The 23790-nt window shown below is 39.4% G+C and overlaps 1 protein-coding gene across 14 annotated transcripts in view; it reads left to right on the forward strand.

Annotated features, from left to right (window-relative positions):
* LOC137174131 (collagen alpha-1(XXV) chain) overlaps window positions 1–23790 on the forward strand; it is a 149577-nt gene that overhangs the window by 109164 nt on the left and 16623 nt on the right. For 12 of the 14 annotated variants that reach the window (XR_010925290.1, XR_010925289.1, XM_067579223.1 and 9 more), the window contains 10 exons: window positions 84–119; window positions 6502–6528; window positions 8207–8251; window positions 10297–10341; window positions 11008–11034; window positions 13828–13872; window positions 18562–18594; window positions 19962–19997; window positions 21980–22024; window positions 23463–23525. Coding sequence is in view for 12 of the 14 variants with exons in the window: in XM_067579223.1 (XP_067435324.1) it covers window positions 84–119; window positions 6502–6528; window positions 8207–8251; window positions 10297–10341; window positions 11008–11034; window positions 13828–13872; window positions 18562–18594; window positions 19962–19997; window positions 21980–22024; window positions 23463–23525 (402 nt within the window). In the remaining 2 variants the exon portion in view is untranslated. The remainder of the gene's footprint in view (window positions 1–83; window positions 120–6501; window positions 6529–8206; window positions 8252–10296; window positions 10342–11007; window positions 11035–13827; window positions 13873–18561; window positions 18595–19961; window positions 19998–21979; window positions 22025–23462; window positions 23526–23790) is intronic. The other 2 variants (XM_067579230.1, XM_067579229.1) reach the window with 2 other exon arrangements.

Below are 23790 nucleotides of genomic sequence, written 5' to 3' on the forward strand. Positions count from 1 at the left end.
CTTTTAAAACACCATGCATGTTCTCAACTTTTCAAAAAAGACCACTGCTCTTCCATTAACTGGCTGTTTTGTATTTCCTATAGGGTGACCCAGGGCAGGCTGGAGAAACAGGACCCATGGTAAGCACAAACCTTTACTTTTGGAATCACATTTTGATCATGATGAGCAGCTGAGCATATATATTAGTTAGCGGTTTAGCATCAAGGAATTGTTTGAAATGTAGGCTGTGTTGTTCAACATTTTGGGAAATTCGCTGGTTCACTTTCTGGCCAAAAGTTGACTAGCTGAATGGGAAATTGATTAATGAACCAGCCAGAGAAGAAGACAGATTCCACTGTCATGTCTGTATGGTAAATAAGGAATCTACCAGCAGCAGCCAGTCAAAATTTCACTTTGTCCAATACTTTGGTTTATGACTAATGACCCAAAAAACTAATGACAGTCCCATTAGCTCAGCTGTACTTTGTGTTAGTAGCTAATCAGCAAATGTCAGCGTGATAACACACTAAAAGATGATGTACATTTCATCTCCTTGTCACTGAGAACATGTTAGCATGCCGACATTAGCATTTAGCTTAAAGAACTGCTGTGAACAGCCTCACAGAGCCGATTGCATGGCCGTAGACTCATAGTCTTGTTAAAAGTAGATTAAATTTCCGAGATACTCATAAGGTGGTTTATGGATACTACGGTGACTATTAATGGCACATTTTATGATACACTGCAAAAATGTTTTCACCCACAAAACCCCTTATACAGTAGGGATAAGCCGTTCCAGTTACCAGCAACTGGATACCGCTTGTGGTGTTCAGCAAATAAAGCATTTGATTAAGATTTCCTCATAAATGCTGTATCAAATTGGTCAAGCCAAATTCCAGAGAAAGCAAGGATGGAAAATGTGACATGTGAAAACACTTGGTGATGTCAGTTTTCACAAGTGCAGGGGAGGGTAAGTGAAGCTGACAGAGAAGGTGCTATCAAGGGCTTTCATCTCTTGATTTCCATCTCCTCGGACCTTTTCTATGGTGTGGAAAAAGTGGGTGTACTGGAAAGAAACGGACAGAGAAAATAAAGGGTGGCGAGGCTTAAATAGACACATTAACTAGAGACAGAGAGAGAGGGGTAGAAAGCTAAAGCTGCTTATCATTTTGAGATCACTTAACACGCTACATTTTGTTAAATTGACTCCCTCTTTCTGTTTTTATGTCGCTAAACTTCTCTGCTTTTGTTGGCTGTAAATATGTTTTATCCATTTATCACCTTTGTGCTCATAGCTGTGTAAGCAGCGCAGTTTTGTTTTGAAATTCAGTGTCATGAATGTCAAATTTGCAATAGATGGTCCCAGGTGTACTCCCATAAGTCTCCAGTGCTTACACAACCACTCATGGCAGCGGCTGGAGTGTTTTCTCCAGAAGATGAATGGTGAATCACATTCAAAATGAGCTGAGAGGCCAGGCACGGAGCTTTGAGTAAAAAATATGCATTGCTCACTGTAATTCTTGAAATAAGGCATACTATTTCACGAGTATACACACAGCATGACACTAATGTACTTTTAACAAGGAATAATGTCATCATTTGGAAATCAATCCCCTACCGTAAAGCAGTTTGAGATGAGCATGTCCTGGAGGTTGTAAAAAGATGTGACATGGCCGCTCAAACACAGTCCAAACCAGTGTGCAGGTTTGTCAGATGGCTTGAGTTTCAGATAGCTTCTGTTTCATCCAGCCAACAGCAGTTTGTTTGCTCCTCTGTGGAGAAAAACATTGTAATGATAAGATAATGGAGTAGAGAGAAAAGTTTCTGTAAATGATAATTTTGGTTGTTGAGCCTTTAGAGAGGGAATAAAACAAAACTTCTCTATCCAGACACACAATGCCAGTCCACATCCTTGATTGTCCTTTGAAAATCAATATTAATTGGATGTGCATAAGCAACTAGACTGATAGACTCCACTTTGTGCAGCAAGCTGAAAGGATAATCTTTGATTGGCACTTTTAGATCTCCACAAGTGAGCTCAAGGTAGGGATTTTGAGGTTGACCCTTAACCAACTTTTACTTCTTTTATGGTACTCTAGGAGCTAGCGCCCACTTGACACAGCTCAGCGTTTTTGATGTAGATGCTATTGTTAAAGAGGCAAGAGTAGATTCCACAGTTTTCCAGCAGCCTTCAAGGACATATGGAGCTGGTTAGAAGGATTAAGCGCTTGTGGAACAACGGGGAGGAGGGGGGAGGTGGGAAGAAGAAGAAAAAGGAAATATTTTCAGGACTCAATTCAAAATCATCAGTGCCATAAGGTCTCTCTGGGGTAAATTAAGGGGGTCTCTTCAGCTCTCTAAAGGTGGCTTGGAGCCTTGCACACAGTTTTCATTTAGGACTTGATTTTGCTTCAAAAAGACTAAATATGGAAAACCAGTGGTGTATTGTTTGCGGTGTTCCACCGGTAAGTGAAAAAATGTCCTCCATCTGCTTTTTGGTGTTATTTCCAATTATGCTGCAAAAGTTCACGGCTCCCCTTTAACGTTCTGTTCATTCCAAAACTACCCACAATGCACCAGTGACTCACCTTTGACATTTAAAAAAAATGCACAACATGCATGCATGTAGGAAACCAATTTTCTTTATATGCTTGTGTAATGAGGACATACCTGTATAGTATTTTGATGTTGTTGACTAAGTTTCCTTTTAATGTGAGGCCAAACATGAGGAGCAAAGATGTGAGTAAATGGCTCAGGACGTGCTCGGTGGACCCAAACAATGTTGTGGCAAATGTTGACATAAATAACGGAGAGCATTTTTTGTGTGGAACAATTCTGTTTGTTCTTACAGGAAATTCAAGCTTTTGTTTTTTTTTTTGTTTTTTTTTTTACAATCTGAGTCTTTTTGTTCTTTATATTTACCCAGTATACATATAGGCAGGACCATTACAAGGACTCTAGAAATACTGAGTCATGAAGTTTTGTTTACGGTAGCTGCCTAGGGATCACTGATGGAAGTTAGCAAGTAGCTAAATCTGGTACAAAACATCTCTTCTTTTCTCTTGTCTGGAATGAATGAATTCCCCCAGAATAAACACCTTTTTGAATCTAGCATTTACAAAAATCCCAAAACTTCAGTTTTATTTATTAACTGTTCAATTAATTAAGTCTCTTTATTATGGTGTACATGTTTTAAAGCCTTCTCCACACTCCACCACTAGATATGTAATTGGAGGAGATTGGAGGAGACTGAATCCCTTTTATTTTAATTAACTTTTTTGCCTAGATAGTCCAAATTTAAGATATAATTAAAAAATATCACTTAGACTTTAAAACCCCAAATTTTCTCTAATTATACAATGTAAACTCTGTTTACATTGCATAATAATAAATCATTAAAATATCATTAAACCACCTAGGTTCACAGAGACCTCAATGTTGGCAACAGTCCCGCCAATAGACTAGTATAATATGATACTCACCACTGTAACTAGAAAAGGACAGAAGCAATCCACTGGAAAATGGAGTCCAATGAGAACCAAGGAAATATTAGCTTCAAATGCCCTTTAAAAATTCTAATCCAATTGCAGATACCGTATTTGAAACTTGCAATAGCCTAATTCATTCTTTGGCCACTTTGGGGCATCACCTGTTAAGCTGAAATGGCGAACTTGTTAGCATGTTGCCTATTTACACATCCAGCGGATGCAGAGCAACATTAGTATTTGTTTGGAGTCATGTTTCTGGCCAAATTATAATATTCACTCTCCTTTTAGCTCGGTTTTAGTCTCTACCAACTCCTGAGGAAAATATCTGACTCTTTAGCTGCTAAATGCTCAACTACTGTATGTTTTCCTGCCAGCCACTAACTTTGTTAATTATTGTTGTCAGCTAAGAAGTGCACAATGAGTGTTTAGAGCTTTTTACAGCTGCCTGCTACATCTGAGAACAACACAATGAGACTGAACCAAAACAGTAAAGTTGTGGGCCGGAAAACCAAAATAATGAGCTGAAAGATGCTAGAAAGCCCTGTAGAGATGATGGGAACCGCAGAATCTGGAGATAATTCTTTGTTGGTTTGTCACTATAAACAGTCATGTAATCCATTGTTAACAAAAAATATTGATAATGGCCACTTTAATGTACAAATTAAGGTGAAGATTAAAATTAATTAACACAATAATCTATTGCATTCCATTTTGTATCCATTTTTTGCAAGCTTTTTACAATTGTGCAGTAGCAATAGCATTATAGCTACTGCGATTGAAAGGTCTTTCAGAATGAAAAGTCATGTGCACAGTTTAAATAAAGCACACATGTCCACAATCTCTACAATTATGGTGGTGAGCACAGTGTTATGCTAACCTATGACTACATTGGCCAAACTTAAGACAATAAGACCTGGGTTTTCAAAACAGTAATGTTCCTTTAAGGCTAAAATCACTCAATTTAACCTAAATAACAGCATTATTTTGCAAAGATCTCATGACTGACACAGAAACGTTGAACAAAAGCTCTTAATCTGCACTCCAAAGCTCTAACATGTAGCTTTTCAGCGCTTTGATCAGCCCAAATGTTTTTCCTGTAGATGCGAGAAATACAGACTTGGGAAGTTCAAGTGCTGACTGCGTGTGGGAATTGACCAGTCAATTGCCTCATTGTCATTTCCAAGTCATGAATGAAAGTACAAAACATTCAGCGCTTTGTGCTTTGCACTCCACTTCAACAGGTGTCGATAAAGCACATTTGAGGATTCCTTGCCTTCATGAATGTTAAATGAGGCAGCTAAGGTGTATGATGCTGAGCACATTGTATCATGATTAATACTGTCGGTTGAAATAATTATCCTTTTTCATAAAGATGTTTGGCTTATTCTCTAATTTTATTTTTCTGCCAATGTCAGGGCCCAAAAATGAGAACAAAACACCAAGACTTCCACAAGGGCTCTTGACTTTATAAAAAAAAAAAAATCTCCTTTCAGCCAGTAGCTCCTGAGTGCTCTCAGATGTAGCCAAGCTAATTAGCGCTCAGGCGAGTGGCACATGCTCTCACATACCTATTGGGTCATAAACATGTTTACCAAACCCAACTGAAGATAGCTAACAAAGGCTTTTAAAGGCAAGCAGAGGAAAACCTTCTTCTTGGTTGGTTGGTGTAATGAAAGTTGTTCATTGAGGTTTTTGTCATAAGCGTAGATGGAATGCACTATAAATGTGCTGCAACTGTGTGGGCCGTTTCTGTAAATGTGAGAACTTGTTGCTGCCCGGATTTTAACAGGCTAATTTGGTAAAAATGGGAATTAAGAGTGGGAAAGTTTTGAGCTTCGGTTACTTGGTGATCAGCTTGTTTCATCAACAGAAACTAAACAAGGAAAGATGGAACAAGCGGTTTATTCTCAGAAAATTGGTCCTTTATTATTGTCCTTTTAGCTAAGCCAAGCATCCATCGGTGCGTTGGCCACAAGTCATAAGTTGGCAACCACCAGGCTGCACTTCTTCTTTACAAAAATTTGCACTGACAGTCAAACTTTTCAACCTGAATGTGTCATTGGCTACTTATGAATACAGATTCACAAAACTTTCACACTCATCAGGGGACCAAATCTTTGGTTTTTCCAATTATACTGCATCAACAAGAATAAAACTAGCAAGGTTGTTGTTTTGGAGGGCTTGTAGGGCATAAGGTCTGTCTGGCCTTGACCCAACTGAAGGTGATGAGCCAAATGGCACAATTTACCGTAGACTCTGAGCCGAGGGTGAGAAAAATGTTGGCCAACAAGAAGTGTCATAACAGCCAACCGTAAAGGTGTTGATGAACTGCTGTGGTACTGCAATAGTTCAGAGTCTTGTGTAGCCAACATGGAAAGAACTAACTTTCAGCTTGGTTTCTCATTTTAGTCATAAAGAAGTCCTGCTGTTTAGGCAGATTCTGGTGGAGGATGTTGGCCCTCAGTTTCACTGTGGTAAACAGCAGGTTGAAAATACAAACTGTCCTCCCAGACACATCTATCACTGATTTCAATCTCACTTACAGAATGTGGCGCCTTTCTTGCCCTAACTTATTACTTTTGCAAGGCTTTCCAACAATTGGCCCATTTAGGTAATGAACCTCTCTGTGTGTTGGACTGTAGATATCGAATGTAGAACAGCCAAACAAGACAGTTTTTACAGTCACTAAAACGATTACAGAAACAGATCAACATAAAAGATAAAACCATAGAAGTTTTTATTCATGATCTCATTAGCGATTAATATTTATGGTGGAGCTCAATGAAAAGAAGACACAGGGTGAGTTTGTTTTAATTTTTCGTCAATGGAATAAAACAAGGGACTGACTGTGATTTTGTTCTGGCTGAAGGGTGTGTTCTCACTGTATGAAATCCTACACAAGCCTTGCCAGTCTTTCTACTGTGACTGTGTTGGCTGTGTGAAATCATATTATTTCATCTGACATGAACTCTTTTTGTTTCTCTCTCTCTCTCTTCCACTCACACACTCTTTCTGTCTCTCTTCCCATTTATAGGGACCTGAGGGGCCACAGGGGCTAAAAGTAAGTTTCAGAGAATCATTTCTTGTTTCACTGGTATTTCTAACTTTTCTTTTAAATTAAAAGAAATGAGATTCTCTGAGTGAGTTATCTACTGAGTAATATCAAAAATACACCTCATACTGAAAAGGTGTTTTCTATATTATCTCTGTTATAATGCTTAGTTTCGTTTTGATATAAACCAAACCATTAGCATTAGAATAATGTTTTGGATGTGATAGTAACTGTACAAAAATGACTGTTAAAAAAAAATCAAAGACTACAAAATTAAACACCAAAGGGTGTTGAATATATTTACCTGGAGATTACAGATACAGGGGCAGAGACAGGGTAAGTAAATAGATAAGAAGAGAGCTCAGGCTCTAACAACATGAGGGGGGAAAGAAAAAAGAGTGACAGAGTAGGAGACAGACAGAGAACAGAGAATCTGGAGCTACACTGCTGCGATATAGACTGCGGGTCCCCGGCGGCGCTGATGTGAAGAACAGATGTAAGCCATATCCAGCCATCAGGTAGCTGCCAGTGTTTGTTCAGTGTAACCCAATCAGACACTTCCTGTCTACGCTGTCATCTGTCGGGAGGGGTCAATGATGACACACCGCCGTGTTAATGACTCAAAAGCCAGGCCCCGAGGCTACTCAATTAGATCTGCTGCTGGTGTAGCGCTGTGTTTAGCAGAGGGGGCACGTCAACAGTTATTTCGGTTTCATCACCTTGGTGATTGATTTGGTGTCATTACATGATATGAAGTAGAGTGTGATTCATGGTGTATATTTGCACTGATCTAAGTTGGAACAATACATTTTATGAAACTTCCCACCCGAGTAAAGTTCACTGTCTGTTCTCCCCTGCATTCCAAATTATGTTTTGCTGCTGAAATAAGACCCACAGTTATGAAAAATATAATTTGTTTAAGTCTGTATACTGTTATTTTTACCCAACTCTAACTTGATATGATTTACAAAGACTATATCTACAACTGTGACCATGATAACAGTAACTTTCATTATTAAGGGGCACAAATAGCCAACATAAGCAAACCACTATGCAAGAGAGTGAGAGTCTATTAAAACATGTTTGTACATCCTCAGTATAAATTGTCGTCTTTAAGTAAGTTAAAGCAGCACCTGCAAACATAAAAACTATAGTATACAGGCTTTTTCAAACTCTCTTAGGTTGAAACTCAACGGAATTATTCTCAACACCCAGTCTTGCCATCTGCCTACAGTATGTCATCAATAACTTTTCAGATTTTAAAATATGACATGCAGTATTTATTCTGGCGGGGTTTTTGTGAGATCAGCACACACGTGTACGTGCAGAAGAGGGGATGGGAACAATAGACAGGCCTGTTCAGGAGCGCGTCTGCAGGCTGTTTAATCCCACATCTGTTTGTGTCTGATGTGTTGACCTTTGATGGTAGTTTTGTTAAGTTTTTGTATCTTTCTCTTTCTTTGGCTTGTTGAGTCTACTCGACGATGATTTGGGCCTTGCACAGGCAGATAGAAAGATGAAGTTCATTGTCATGTGCTGAGTTAGTCCTTTAGAGAAATATTGACTCTTTTGAATGGTAATTATTTCTATATGGAAATCCATGACACTCCAGTGTCCAATGCTTTCTGCAATGCAAATGAAGTGTGTTATATAATCAGACCTAAAAGCTTTTGCATTTATTTCCCAGGGTTCACTTGGGCCTCCTGGTATCCCAGGTATCGATGGACTGAAGGTGAGCTCACACATATAAAAAGGTTCAAACAATACAGTTGATGATTTCTACACCTTTTTTAGCTGTTCATGAGCTGTTAGACTGATTAGTTAGATTGTCCCTAATAACAAATCATTTTGTCTTATTTAGTTGGATTTTTTTTCTAAGAAAAAAAGTGACAAATCCAGATAATAATTTTATAATAAATGAAACAAGATGATTTGCAAGTGAGACAAGTCATGTCATATTATTGAAAAGAGAGTCTGAGACTAAGTTATAGCTATATTCTTCATATTGTAATTTGATTTATTCATAACACTAAATGAGAAGCCTGTCTAAAATCAAAGTACTACCTCCATCACAACTTCCACCCACACCTGAAAGTATTTTATCCTCAAAAGACTCACTTTAACATACTTACAGTTTTCATTAGTCTTTTTTGGCTATGTGTTGCACTTCATATTAGAAATGTTCTGCCATGCATTCTGACAATTTCAAACCGCCATCCTATTTAGGAGAAATCCTTTGGGCTGCATCCTCGAGCCTTAACCGCAAATTACTGTTTCGAGCTGCCTGCGAATCTGCTCACACTCTCAATTCATCTCTGCATTTCATTCTCAAGTCGAATAAAGAAGACACAGTGCAGGTGTGTCACAATGAGGAAAAATGGAAAAGCATATTTGTTCCAGAGCGAACGATGGTATAAGTGACGAGAGCGAATGGGGAGATGATTTGAGAGGCGCCATCTTTTTAATCTCAAGCATACATTTGTAAATATATGAGAGGAGAGGCACGCATGGCTGTAATAAGAACCAGAGTAAAGAAGTTTCATCTTGGAGTGAAAGCCATACTGACTGTGGAGACAGCAAAAGCTGAAGACCTAATTCCATACTTGTGTAAGGAGTGGGGTTTGCCAGCACCCATGAAATAGAACCCCAACGCTGTGCAATGCAGTTATAAAACTGAATCCGTTATGGTATGTAAGTGTCACTCATGCAGAAAGTTGAACTCCAAAGCAGTTAAAGCTCTTCTACCAGCAGTGGCAGGTTGACTGGCAGACATCTTATTGATCTGAAATAGATATCCACTAAAGGGGGATGATCACTAATGCAAACCTTATCAGCCCCAGTTTAAAAGTTTTTAATCAGACTCCATCATCATTATGGCAATATATCATCATCATTATGTCAATGGCTCCCATATGTGGGCTGATAGATGATACAAGATTCCAGCATTCATAACGTAGGAGGGGATACACCCTATACTGGGAGCATACACATTGATATTCCCACAATGCTTCATGCAGAGTCATGAAGCATCAAAGACTAAAAAATTATATCAATTAGAAAGCAGAAGGAAAAATATACAATATATACAGTAAGCCAGTATTAATCACAACATAGGCAGTATTGGGCAGCACATTGACATGTAGTTTTATCCAACAGTTTGCTTTATTTTCCATCCTGGCTACATTAATCAGCGTCATCCGGTCAAAGTTGTCTGTCTGAGTTGAGGAATAGCTGCTACTCTTCTAAAAAGCCTAATGATGCGGTAGCTTTGTAAAGGTTGGGAGGTTAATTGTTTCTGGCAACAGACGGACTGAAGTTGGTTTCTGGGTTAGAGCCGCAGAGAGAAGGGATGCTGGCATTCATCAGATGGACTTGGCTCTCTTCCTTTACTCATGTAAAGAACCAAACCAGAGATAATTAAACTTTTAATCAGCTTGTTTATCCTCTCTTCTTTCAGACTTAGTTTGCGGTTTCAACATTTTACACTGTTAAACTTTTTGGAATTTTATATTTGACATTACATTAACATGTGCAGAATCATTTCAAGCCCATTCCTTGCAGTATAGTAAAATACACTATCTATCCTATCTACCGCTCTGTTATCAGCCATCCTGCAAATGCATAACACCTGCGCGACACAAACTTAACCTCCGTTAAGGTTAAAGGTTATCTATAAACTGGGGAAAAAAAGTTTTTTTTAATCTCCTGACCTTTAGTTCACATTGCTGAAACAGCCCACTGAGTGCAGCCACTGTGTGTATGTTATGCTGTCCATAGGGGGATGTTGGCATCCCAGGATTGGACGGTGTCCCTGGAGCCAAGGTCTGGTGCACACATATTCTGTGTGCTCTTATTCTTACAAATTCATGGTGTCCATATTTTTATTTTTTATTTCGTCAAGTCATTTATAATTCTTCTCTTCGTTTTCAAATTTAAGGCAACTTTTGCCATTTTTTTCATCATACTTTTTGACCTTTTGGGACCATTTTTCATTTCATTATTTTTTAAATACATTTTTTGCATTGATTTTTGGAAAAAGAACCAATATCAATTAATTTATGTTCTTTGGGTAATTGCTTTCACAAGAAAAAATATGTTCTGCATATGCCAAAATATTAATAAGCACATGTCACCCTCAACGCAGTCATCCATGTGTTTAATTAAATGTGATGGTAGCATATACACACGAGTTTTCATTAACTAACTTTACAGTGTAACTGTGGAAAACTATGATTAGAATTGGCATTATTACCTGTTAATATTGACACATTTTGTAATGACTGTGCAAGTTGTAAAATACCTCAAAAAGCTGACACTTGAGGGTCTGTCTGGGGAAAAAGCAGCCATAACATGAGAGAATTTCCATAATCTAACATGAATTTAACCTCAGATACCATCTAAAGCTTAGTGGCTGCAATAATTCCCCAACTGAACCCAACTCCCTCTGAGGTTTTTCTGTCTTTAATGTTCTGCTTTCTTTCCCAACAGGGTGAAATGGGAGAGCGAGGTGAAAAGGTAAAGTGCTAATTCAGATCCCCAAACATTATTGCTCACATCAGCCTGAGACCCAGCCATGTGTTGGAACAGCCGTCATTATAAAATGACAGCAGCTATGCACTTTACTTCTCACAGCTCCAGCTTGTTTTTTTCAGTGGTGCTCCCCTCTGAGATTTGGCCATCAGTGAGTCAGTGATTCAGTGAGTCACAAAACTGAACCCAATTTCTCCAACTCGAGCCTTGGAGGAGACCAGAAAACTTGAACCCACACAATAGCCTCTGTGAAGAAAAGCAGCCTTATTCTGTCCTTCCTCTAATTCCGATGGTGCCCTTACTTGCTGGGAGGTGTGAACGCTGACAGTGCTGGGAGCGAGGCAGCCTGGGGAGGGAGGTGATGACTCAGTATGCCTCATCGACCACAGAACTGGGCTTCAGGCAGTTGTTCACAGTTGTTGTTCCAAGTTTTCATCAAATCAGAGATTTATTCCCCATCATTAACACACCTGATTCACTGTGATAATGAGGCTGTGCGGTCACAATCTCCTAGCAACCACCGCAGATCGCGCTATGGGTGTCCTGTGGAGAGTTAGCAGGCTGAAAATAATGGTTCAATATACAGTTATAGAAACTGCATCTAGTGGAGATTGATGTGAGGTTAGCTCCCCACAGAGAGTTGTAAATATAACTAAAATGGTCTGACAAGGTAGATTGATTTCCACAGTCAAAGTCGGTGTGAAGCTGTCTTGTCTCTCAGCTTATCCACTCTGCTTTTGTTCTATAATTTTGACTTTAAGGCAGAGTTTCCCAACCTTTTTTAGCCAGCAAATGCTAAAGCAATGCAAAGCACAGATTGAACAAAATAAACAGTTTGTGTAGCAGTGTTTATTTTCTTATTTACAATCTTGTTAATCATCATAAGACCCCTCAGATTTATCCTGCAACCCCTTAGAGGGCCACAGCCCTCAGGTTTGGAATCACTGCTCTAAAGTACTACGAGTTTTCATTTTAAAAGGAGCCAGATCTGTTACATAAAGTGCTGTTTTTGACTTTATTAGTTAGCCTCATTGCTCTTAAGTTAGAAAACAAATGTGTTTTTTTTTAATCCTGACTGCTGGTAGTAATGCTAGCTTCTAATAACAAATAAAAGAAAGGCATCTAAATTGATGAAGACTTGATGTCAAGCCCAACAACTGTTATAATCCTGCGAAGTGCTATAAACTTTATGATTCGCAACCTATAAGGCTATCATTCTCTTCATATAAAATCATCTGGATTTCTCAAATGTGAAATGATCAGGTCCCTGACAAAAACAACACAACTTTAATTTAATCTTAATGACTTCACTCCAAAGTAGCTACTATGAGACTTTAGTTTGAAAGGAGCCAGATCTGTTAACTACTGTTTTGGACTTTGTTACCTAACTAAAGAGCAAGGACACCACTCTTTTTAAAAAAAAATCATTGGATTTGCTTTTCACCTTCAAATTAAGAACATACAAGGCTATCATGTTCTCAGTATAAAATCAATTTGATTTATCAGCAGTGCAGTGATACATATTCTGTCAAAAGCAGCAGTCTTTTTCATACTGATTGAATGGCAAGTCATGATTTTAGAAGTGACAGTTGTCAATGCCAGGGGTTTAGGACCTCCACAATGCCCCACTATAGAGCTTTTTCCCAATCTTTATTCAAGAATGTGGTCTTTCAATTTGAGAGCATGAGTTATTGATTTCACGTTCAGATTTTGTAATTCTTTCTCTCAAACCCCTGCCCTCACACTCAAATAGTCCCTGCTTGTGCTTAGATTTGCTCTGCTTCTTCTCAAACTTTATGCTTGCACTCAGATTTCCTACTCCAGCTTCAGCCTTTCTCCTTGCACTCAGGCATGTGCTTTATGGCTACTTTTGCATGTAGCTTTTATAGTAAAAAGTACAGGTGCTGGTATATATATTAACTGTCTTTTTATTCCAAAAGTTAAGTAAGAAAGAAAGCAAGCGAAGTACATTTAATAATGGCCTGGAGGGCGGGAGTGGATGAACCCGGTTAAAGAGTAACCGCACGTACGGGACGCTGTAAAAAGCAAAGCAAACGCGCCGAAAGGAGGCAGAGATCATTTCATTGGTCAAAACCACACCTGGCCTTCTATTGGTTGGGGGGATTTTGACAGGGTTGTTGCACAAAAAATCCGAGAGCAGAAATCTGAGAGTAGTTGTTTCATTAACACACAGAAGCAGTCTGAATGTGAGAAAAAGGGCAGAAGCTGGAACAGGGAATCTGTGCAAGCAACAATACATGAGTGTAAGCGCACAGTTTGAGCAGGAGCAGAACAAATCTAAGCACAAGCGGGGGCTGTTTGAGTGTGAGGACAGGGTATGAGGGAAAGAATTACAAAATCTGAACATGAAATCAATAAATCATGCTCCACAATTGAAAGACCACACTCTTGAATAAAGATAAGAAAAAAGCCCTGTACCCCACAGGGTGTGTTACGTCACCTGACGTCAGTCATATTTGAACCATGTGTGATGACTCAGTTAGTGACTAATGTGAATTTAACATGTACAGTAATGTTACTTCATCTTTGCTACGATGTTCTTGGCTTTTTCTTCAAACATCTATTATACTGTTTTACAAGGCGGTCAGAGAAAAAGCAGAACATTTGGCAAATGTCTACTGTGTGTTATGCCTGTTTGAGAAATCTGAAAATCCTGTTTAAGCTCTTTTTCTTTAGAGTTTAGATTCTCAGAACTGATACATTCTTGTGACCAAAAGACTGAATATGATTCTCTTTGTGTGATTTTTTTCATCACAGGGCGATATGGGTGAAGAAGGGCCGAAAGGTGATATGGGGGAGAAGGTATGTAAATTCCACTCTACCTTTCACTCTCTGTGTTTATGTGTTGGATCCAGCTCAGAGGAACAGCAGAGAGTCTGACTGTGGCCGGGAAGCATTAAAACAAAAGTTAATGTTAGCCATCTGAGTGGAGATCTGTGGAGAGCGGCAGCAGAAGTAGCTGAGGTCAAGTGCCATCAGCTGTAGTCAAAGCTACACAACAGCAATCACCCTGGCACTTGGTGCATCCTTTGTGCTTAATGTGGACTTAATTGCTGTGCCTCGCTGACGTTACATTTTCTGGTTGGATGGCTCTTGCATTAATTTGGTACCATTTATCATCAAGACAGCTTGTCAAGTTTGGATCCATTTCTAACTAAAATGCAGAGTAGAGCTCTGCTGGACAGATTGCTCTGTGAAGTAATAGATTCATGTTTCTGTCCAAAAGCTTTTGTTTTCGGGAAACGTTTCTTTGTTTTGTATTAGTACACTGACATCATGTCCAGAGGCAGATGATGCATCCTATCCAGAAGTTGTCACGCCGCCTTTGCTGTTATTATTTTGTCAAAGCAGCATTTATGAAACTACGAGTTGGGAGTGAAAATAGGTCACAGCCTTATTTGTATTGGTCGACCTTGTGACAAAATTGGAGCCTTGCATTTCAGAAAACAATTATGGATTGGAATAAACGCTTCTTTGAAAATGTTGATTCAGCTTCAAATAGGCCTGTACAAAAATGGCTCACGCTTCTGGGAAAAGATAAAGATTCTTCTCAAAGTTGCCAACAAATAGTAACACAATTGCTGAGAACAGACACAAAATACTGTTTTTTTTACCCACCGGATGCTTCTTTTTGCTAGAAATACTGAGTTTGGTATAAAAACAAAACATAACTGATAGACCAGCAGCGCAGTAGAAGCAGTGTACTCAAAATGTCACTGCCAATTTATTGCTGTTCGGCGGTGAGCAACTTTGATAACTTCTCACTTTATGGGTAATCTGGTTTTTTTTAAAAGACTGCCGAACACGGCTGCCAAGAAAGACACAATTCGAGGGAAACAGATGCAGGATATCATCTGTGGAAAATGAGTGAACAAAAAGGAAAGTGGAGGGCGATAAAACTTTGCAGCTCAAGCATTGCTTTGATCTGGTCTACCTTAGTGCAGTGAAAGTGAAAAAAAAATGATGGATTTTCGCTGCAGGAGTAAGAAAAAAAAAAGGAAAAAATGGAATTGAGTGTCATGAGAATTCAGACTTCTGTAGCCAGTCACCTGCCATTCGTTCTTCAAGAGCGTACTCATTTATTTTGCAGTAAAAACATACAGAAGGTGCTGTAAAGAGCTGGGAACAGAGAGGATTTTTTCATTAGTATGGATAGGATTACCTCATTTTCAGTGAAAAGATCTAAAAGTGACTTTTTGAACATATGGCAGGAATAATTGCTTTTCAATCAAGGTATAACTAGATTTGGCATCCAGAGGAGTTTAACATATGTCAGACACCCAAAGGAATGATTGATTTTTCAGTGCATGTGAAGAAAATGCCCCATACGCGTTCAAACACATGCATGTATAGACTATTAGAAGAGAAATCAGCTTGTTATTCTCCTGTCATCATGTGGACAACAGAGTTTTTGTGTCTAATCAGTTGCCTCTTCTCTGATATTTTGCTTCGCTGGGTAGAAGGGGAAACCAGAGCATAGAGGACAGATGAGGGGGAGGGCATCTTGTAGTCTTCCATGCTGAGGATGCCAAAGTTAACAAAACACAGCACGCACTACGGGGGAAAATGTGGTAACACGGGGTGAGAGGTGAGGCAGTGAAAGCTTCAGTTTGGTGAGCAGGGAGACCTCAGGGAGCACACGAGGGACAGAGGAATGGCAGAGCAAGCAGTTGGACCGGACTTTGCTTGATACAAAGGGAGATTGTTTTGACGTCAGGGGATCTGCAGAGTGTGAAAGAGACTAAATGACAGGACAGATATACATGCATGCTCGTTTTTTGACACAAGTTTAAATGCACAAATGTAAATGTCTCTTTTTTCCTAAACACACAATCTGTTGCACTCTGGAACATGAAAAAAGTTAATTAACCGGAAGTTTTGTGGATTTATAATATACAACACATTTATGTAACATATTACCAGCTGTGTTGCTTTCATAAGCCATCATAAAATCAAAAGAGTAATGTTTCCAGCTGTCTCTGTGTGTCCATCTCTGGACTCACTAAAAACACAAATTAGCACAGTTTAAAGCTTTAGCTCTAAACCATTTACTTCTAATGTATTTAACAAGGTGTGAAATTAACTGTGACTCTTCTTGTTGAAAAGAGATAGGAAAATTCCTTCAGAAAAATAAATCTAAGTAAACTCTTGAATTAGTTTTTGGGAACTTCCAGGCTGTGAGCATTTGGCTCTGGTGCCAGTGTGGCACAGTGGTTGGTATAATTTTTGAGTCCCAAGATCCGGTCCAAGCTCTTGTGAACTGGCCGCGTTTCAGCTGTTGGCAGTGTCACTCTGCCCAGGGAGCCCAATCATAATCTGTGTTGCCTCACATACATCCCAACTCAGTGACTGAGGTTGAAATTCAGCCGAGGCCACTGAATTTGGTCATCTTTGCTAATGATCATAATGTTGAGTAACAGTCATGTTTTGAAGGCTTTGGCGGCATTTAATGGTTCGATTTTTCACAACTCTGCTTCGGCTTCATCGCTCGCAGATTAATTCTCTCTATCTCAGGCGCTCTCACCAGGCAAACAGCTGGAAAATGGCCCGATTTACCAAGCATACATTATAAGATCTTCATGCTATTATCTTTAAATGCCAATATGCAGCGACAGCTCTGGGTGCACATAATGAAGTGGAGCTGTGGTGACAGCTCTCCATCCTGCTCTGCTTTGTGGTTTAATCACAGGCTGTAGCCTCAGCACGGTAATTGGCCCAATTGGGACATTTCAGCACTCTGTGCCACACCTCAACTCACCTCCCACCTCCCCCGCTTTTTCCATCTCATAGTACTTCATTTGGAATAGATTTAACTAGTGAGAACTCTCACTTGGTTCTTAAGCTTAGTGTCACTTGTGTTAGGTCTGTCATGACAGAAAATGTCACTGGGGTTTAGCACTTCAGCAGTAGCGTTAATTGCTTTTAAGGCAACCTCTGATTTCACAAAGGTCACAGTGGCTTTTAGGTTAGAAGTGTGCACACCATGCAGTAAATTTGTATTTTCTACAACATTAGCTCTTTATTGTATAATGCTGCTTGGGTTAATCATTTGAACAAAAGTTAACAGTGCTTGCATTGAGTCAATAGGTTGATTATGAGTTTAACAAGGTGACACTTTTTGTAGTTTCTTTTTTGTATCAGATGTAAGAATTAAATGCAGATGTGAGGCATTCTTGCACATCAATCCCTGCCAGAAAGCAACAGGTGTAAACCAGCGCTGACTTTGATGTTTGTTTTGTTGAAACAATTATTCAATCAAGACACAAAGAAGCCAGAATATGGGGTTTAGTATAAAGTTTCCTGTTTTATTGTAATTCTTAGGTCAACCACAACATAACATCCGTGTTGTTTCTCACGTATTTGCCCAAAACATTTTTATTTCATGATGTTCAATCATGTAAAAGGCTTTCATTCATCTTCTATATCGTAATATGAGGAGGCTGTTTTTGTATTTAACTGTAAAACTCCATCCTCTCAGATCTTCTGAACCCGTAATGAAATCTGTAAAAACTTGTGAAAACGTCTATAAAAAAATTGGAATGATAAGTTTTAAGATAGGGGATAGAGGCACCCTTGAGTATGCAACAAAGCCCAGCTGTAAACAGTAACACATTTTATTGTCTGCAAAAAAAAAATGCCGCAATTAAACATGCCTTGTGTGCTATGCATCATAATGACTCCCATAAAAAGCTGAGGGCAAGAGGCATTCCTTCAGCAACTTCTGAGCGCGAGGCGTATGTGTAGTGAAACCACAGAGTCCACACCAGAGCTAAAGACCCAGTCTCCTTCTTCCCACTCCCTTTTCCCATCAACCGCCCATAATTACGCTTACTGGCCCCTTGTTTTATGTCTGTTTTTACTGTACACTGCAGTAGTAATGCAGTGCATAGGAAAGGCCTGGGTTCTGGACGTCTGGATGACTTCGCTGGAAAAATGTGATATAAGTAGCTCTGTCTCCTTTTAGTTCAATACACTACCTTAAGAGATGCAACAAAAAAAGGTTTAAATGGTTGCCGTTAGTACAGTATATCTAGCAAGCTCCTTACCTCCTATACTGTTGGATTTCTTCCTATATAGTGTTAGATTTCACCCATGTCATCACCAGTATGCAGCTGCGCTCTGACAGTGTAAAAACAATGAAATAATTCCCAGTACTGTAGTTATAAAAATGCTGTCTCAAACTTTTGTGAAAAGGTACATTCATTCTGAACACTGCCTAGAATAGCAGACAATCCTCTTTCTAATTGGATTTCCACCCAGTTTTTGTCCAAACAACTCAGTAAATGCAGCAACCCTAACATTATGTTCTGCATTGTTCAATAAAAATGGACTTCTTTCATTTTTTGTTGTAACTTTAATTACACAGTAATGATTGGTTTCTCATGTGACCTTAAAGAAAGCACCATTGTGGGCTGTAATAACCTTTGTCATTGTTGGATTGTTTTCTTTGTGGCACCTTTTTCATTTTTTTTTTTTTGCCTTTTCTCTTAGGGAGATGCAGGCTCTTCTGCAGCAGGCATCAAGGTGAGAACTGAAGGTTTTTAATTTCTGTATCTTTATTATCATCAGGAACCAGGGCTGCCAACTCTCATGGAACTGACACTTTTCACACATTTTCTCACACGGTGAAAAACAAATTCATAACTGATAATGTTGCATCACGGAAAAAGGACACTGACAGCACACGGACAGACAAGACAGAGCAGCACTGCGCAGCGAGTTATTCAGCGAGAAATATACACAAATCTATCATTCCCATGCATGCTGCTCAGAGTAATCTCAGTCAGCAGCTCTTCTCCCTCTCCTCTTGCACCGTGCACATGCAGGCAGGAGTGAGAGTCAGTTACTATGGTTACAGGAACGCTCGGTATTCCTGATAATAGGTTTTTAGTTAATTGTAAAGCTATTTCATTCATCCAAATTGTTTGTACTTTGTTGCAATCATTAGACTTTGAAGATGGCCTTGCGAGTATCAAGAATAGCAACTCTCAGGTTTAACATTGTTGAACCAGGTTTAATTATCCAAATCATATTGTGATGTGTTGCAAGGCTATTTCATTCATATAAATTGTTTTCCCTTGTTTGACCTTGAAGATGGCCTAGTAACCTGCAACCTACTACCATTTTAGGCTACATTATGTTTTTATAAATATAATTTCAAATATGAAATGGCCATTTTTCTGCTAATCATTTCCTGTCCTGATCCACCCAATTATGTACTGTTCTTGATGCATTCTTGGTTTTCATAGCATCCTCAATCTAACTAATTTAGACTAGTGCAGGTGGCTGTTTTTGACTTAATCCAAGAGGTTAGGTGGTGTAGAAATGCTGGAAATTTGTTTGAAATTACAATTTTTTTCCTGGGGAGGACCCCCAGACCCACCTGCCAATTGTGTTTCTTTCCAAGTTTGCTCCCATATTTTAAAACATAACGAGGTGCCCATGGTGAGGAGCATAGATCATAGATCTGGCGTGTATATCAAAAATGCTACCCAATAAACACAAATTAGCAAAAAGAAAAAGTCTTATGAAAAAGGTGTTGGTTCATAAGGCCAGAGAGAGGTCGAATAATGTTCATTTTATTATGAACAAATATAATTAGCCCCTCCCCCCCGAAACAAATCTCTCTCCAAGCTGAAGTCAAAACTTGGCAAGTCCGAGGAACTGTTTGTAAATTCAAACTTACGAAGTGGAAACTTACTAAAGTCTTTACTAAGTCTCTTCTCACATTTTAATGGTGCAACCTGATTCAGTAAATCACTAGTGAAACTAGCTAGTAGTTCCTAAGAATTTAGTAAAGACTTAACGCACAAACTTATTATGGATTTAGCTGGTGCAGTCCAATCCAGAAATGAAGCGGTTGAAAAGAAACCTCTTTGCATGTATTGCAGGGTGAACCTGGAGAACCTGGACGAAGTGGACACAAGGTAATATTTGCTCTTTGCTACCCATGGCTCTAACTATATTAGATAGATAGTATTAGCAAACATATAGACAAATTCAGTGTCTTATGACTGGCTATAGTTTGATAACTGTATGGTGGTTTCTGTATTGATAAGTGAATATGGGAATAAAATATCCCTCTAATGCAGCAGCAGAAAATGCTGGACATACAGTAGCTGTCTGAACATATTTCTTCAGTTTCTATGAATACAGTGTTGCCTCTGTGCCATTTGACACATACAAATTTTGATGTAAAAGGTGAAGCTCCAGTCTGTTGTGCAAGATGAAATAGTTCAAGTTCAAGTTTTGACAAGAGCATTCCAATCTCAGTTGAATCTCACTGTTTAAAGTGTAATGAGGGCTCATGTCCATGGGAGGCTCCCCACGCTGAACCTGACACTTAAACTTGAACTACGGAGCATCGACTCATTTTACATTTTCTTTGGCTTGACACTTTTTTTGAGCCAGACAGGGTAAGCTCCCAGGTATCATACTAACACCTCTGGACATACTAAATCCTTTGAATGTTTTTGCTTAGTTTTATTGCAACCTGCATTCACAGCCTTAAACCACCAGGTCATTGCATTATGTGGTTAGCAACAGCCTAATTGCACATTGTGTTTGGTTTGTTAGTATGACCTATCAACCAGTTTGTATTCCAGTACACACTTTATCAGCCAACACACAGTATGAAATAAAATGAATATGCAAAAGAAACAGTCACTAAGGAGAATAAAACAAGCATGCAGCAGATAAGGAGCTATTTTCTTGCAAAATGAAAGCCATTACTTGTCCCCTGACCAGACTGCTGCTGAGATTGCACCAGTGCACCATCTAATTACACTTTTTAATCCCAAATGCTGCACCCCATTAATTTCCCCTCTCTTTCCTCTGTTTGGACAAACTGTTCCCAGACAGACAGAAGAGCTTTTAGCAAATGTCTTTTTACTGCTGTGCTGCAAAGAAAACACTTGTGACCCGACTAATTTTTTTGACTGCTTTATCTTATCTGTCATTTTACAGCCATTCTGCTTGTGCTGACACACTTACAACTTGTATTCCTCATCATTAACAGCCATCATGATTGAGACGTTGTCCCCCATTAAATATTACCATTGGATGGCATTCAATAAGTGTTGGTGAAGAAGTAGTCCACAAGAAAGACTTTTATTCATTAGTTTTACAATGCTTTCATTAACCACAATGGATATTTACAGCCCTCTCTGATCCCCTGAGTGCTATTATAGTTGATCATTCTCGTGTGGCGCTAATCATGTCTTTTCATATGCCATAAATACAATGGTCTTAATAGAGCGTTAAATTATCCAGAGTCAGAAATTTTGTTTTTAAAGTCTTGCAGAGGCCTCGCAAGGGACCTGACCTCTGATTTTTCCACAGTTGAATCAAATGACTGCGCGTTACTCAAACTTGCATGTAATGGGAGTCTGGAGTTGTCAACTTGACAATGACCCGACCTTGGTAACGGAGAAACAGGCCAACTCTTGACGTCTTGCACTGCCAAACTCTAACGACCTTGAGGCCACGGCAGCTCTCTCAAACAGCTTTTGCAACTTTAATCCAAAGTATCTGACAGTTTTTCCTTCCAGAAACCAGAACTTTTCACACCTGCCCAAACCAATAAAATCATAAAAACAAAACTCCATTGCACTTTGCGAAGGGTTGAGTGTTATAACAAGCACTAATCACACTGTCAAGCCATGGCTGCATGAGTTGGTATGAAAGTGCATGTGCAGTACCTTCTGCTAGTGCTTACCACAAGCACATGACAGTCTACACACACTTACGGACAGCAGGCCACTTTTCAGAATTACAGCAGGTTGATAGCCAGAGAAAACACAAATAGAAAATAAAATGTAGAGCTAATAGAACCCCAAAGAGCCTACCAACGAGGCTTGACTCAGCTTAGCTTGGCTTGGCTGTAACATGTCACACTCTTCCTGTGTAGGGAGAGCCAGGACTTCCAGGGCTGCCTGGACTCCCAGGGATAAAGGTAAATGCTTCGCTGTTTTTATCCCCAATCATTCCCCTGGTGTTGTCCATGTCCACCCGCTTCAGCCCGTCGAGAGCAGATTTCAGAGCAAGACTCAGCTTACCTATCGTCATGCCTCATGTTTGACAAATTAAAGTCTCATAATCTTGCTTTTCCTGCTGTGTGGGATTTTTTACCTCAACCGCAAGCTTCCATCTGCTGGAGTGTCGGAGGCAAAGACATACCTGTGCATTCAGTGCAGAGAAAAGTCAGGAGCTCAGGCAAACTTACAGGGCCAAATAGTCAATGTTTTTGATCTGAACATGCCAGAAGTCAGACAGAAAAGGATCTCATTAAGGTTTGTGGGTAACGTAGAGGTCTATGAATTAATGATTGGAACACTGCATCCCTGGCAAAAACTTCAGTTGGCTTCCTGGAAGGTGCAACATGTTTTAAAACTACTGCTTGTTAAGAACAGGAAGTTCTATTTTTTACTTTAACTCTTAGAATTTCCCAAACTACATTTTTTATTTCTTTTACTGTATCACAGTAAAAGAAACAAAAGGCACATAATAATGCACCGCCATCTAGGATCATCAGCTTGAAACATAACATGTGAATGCAAGGAATGCTCAAATGGGCATGATGAGATGGTGCTTGTTGCTGTTTTGGTTTTATTTTTCCTCTTTGTGTATGCTTGTAATGTGCTGGCTTTGTAAAAGCCCATTCATTCTCTATTTTATACACTCCTGTTTTTACTTAGGAGGCCTGAATGCTTGATGGATTCTAACAATATTTTGCTAACGTAGCACTCACGGGTTCTGAGCTCCGCTTGCACTTTGTTCTGCTCTGCATTCTTCGCCGTTTATCCAGCTGTAAGTGTAAAAGGTGTAAAAGGCAAGTGTCCACTGCCTTTCCAAAGACCTCTCCTCAAGTGCTGGAGGTGGGTCCTCTGGCTGCAGATGGTTTACTAATAAATTGCAATTAAGTTATTTCACAATCAAATGTAATAAAACGAAGCATCATACCTCATACTGTAAGCCCACTCCTCATAACCTGTGTGCAAATACAGAAATGTTTAAGCTTCTTCATAAGTGGCAAAGAAGCTATTTTTTGCACACATAAGCAGAGCACTTCTGTGCCCTGATGAGTTTCTAACAAGGTCAGTCATTATATCTGTAAAGGCTCAGGAATGTATGTGAAACGAGGGGATAAATTAACAAGCCACTGATGATTTGCGTCGGTGTGTGTGATTTGTGCATGTGTCTCTGAGTGTGTGCGTGCGTTTGTGTGCATGTGAAAGGAGCAGTAAGTGCATGCCTGTCGTTTTGAATATGTTTGGCCATGCATCTTGTGTATGTGTTTAGCGCTCATTAGGACCGAGTGGAGGTAGTTCTACACCAAAAAATACCCCGTGGAAAACAGTAATATGTGCTGATTTTTTTTTTTTCTTTTTTAGGGTGAGCCTGGATTCCTTGGTCCCCAGGGAGAGCCAGGGCTCCCAGGACTCCCAGGAACTAAGGTGACTTCAGCTTTCCACAAAGTGAACTACAGTAATCTTGTTTATTACTGTGTGAGAAGTATTTTCTACTGACAGCCGCATAGCAGATAATTCAAATCAATGACAATAACATGCAACAGCTTCCACAGATTTTTATCACATCCTGTCTGTGTGATCATTATTGAAAATCCTGATTCCTAGTCTCATTAGCCATTATTATTACACTTTACCAAGGTGATTAAGCCTCTGTTAATTCAAAATGTCACTTGGAAGTGGTCAGAATGAG

The sequence above is a fragment of the Thunnus thynnus genome, chromosome 22 (genome assembly GCF_963924715.1).
Source record: "Thunnus thynnus chromosome 22, fThuThy2.1, whole genome shotgun sequence".
NCBI classification, from domain to species: Eukaryota; Metazoa; Chordata; class Actinopteri; order Scombriformes; family Scombridae; genus Thunnus; species Thunnus thynnus.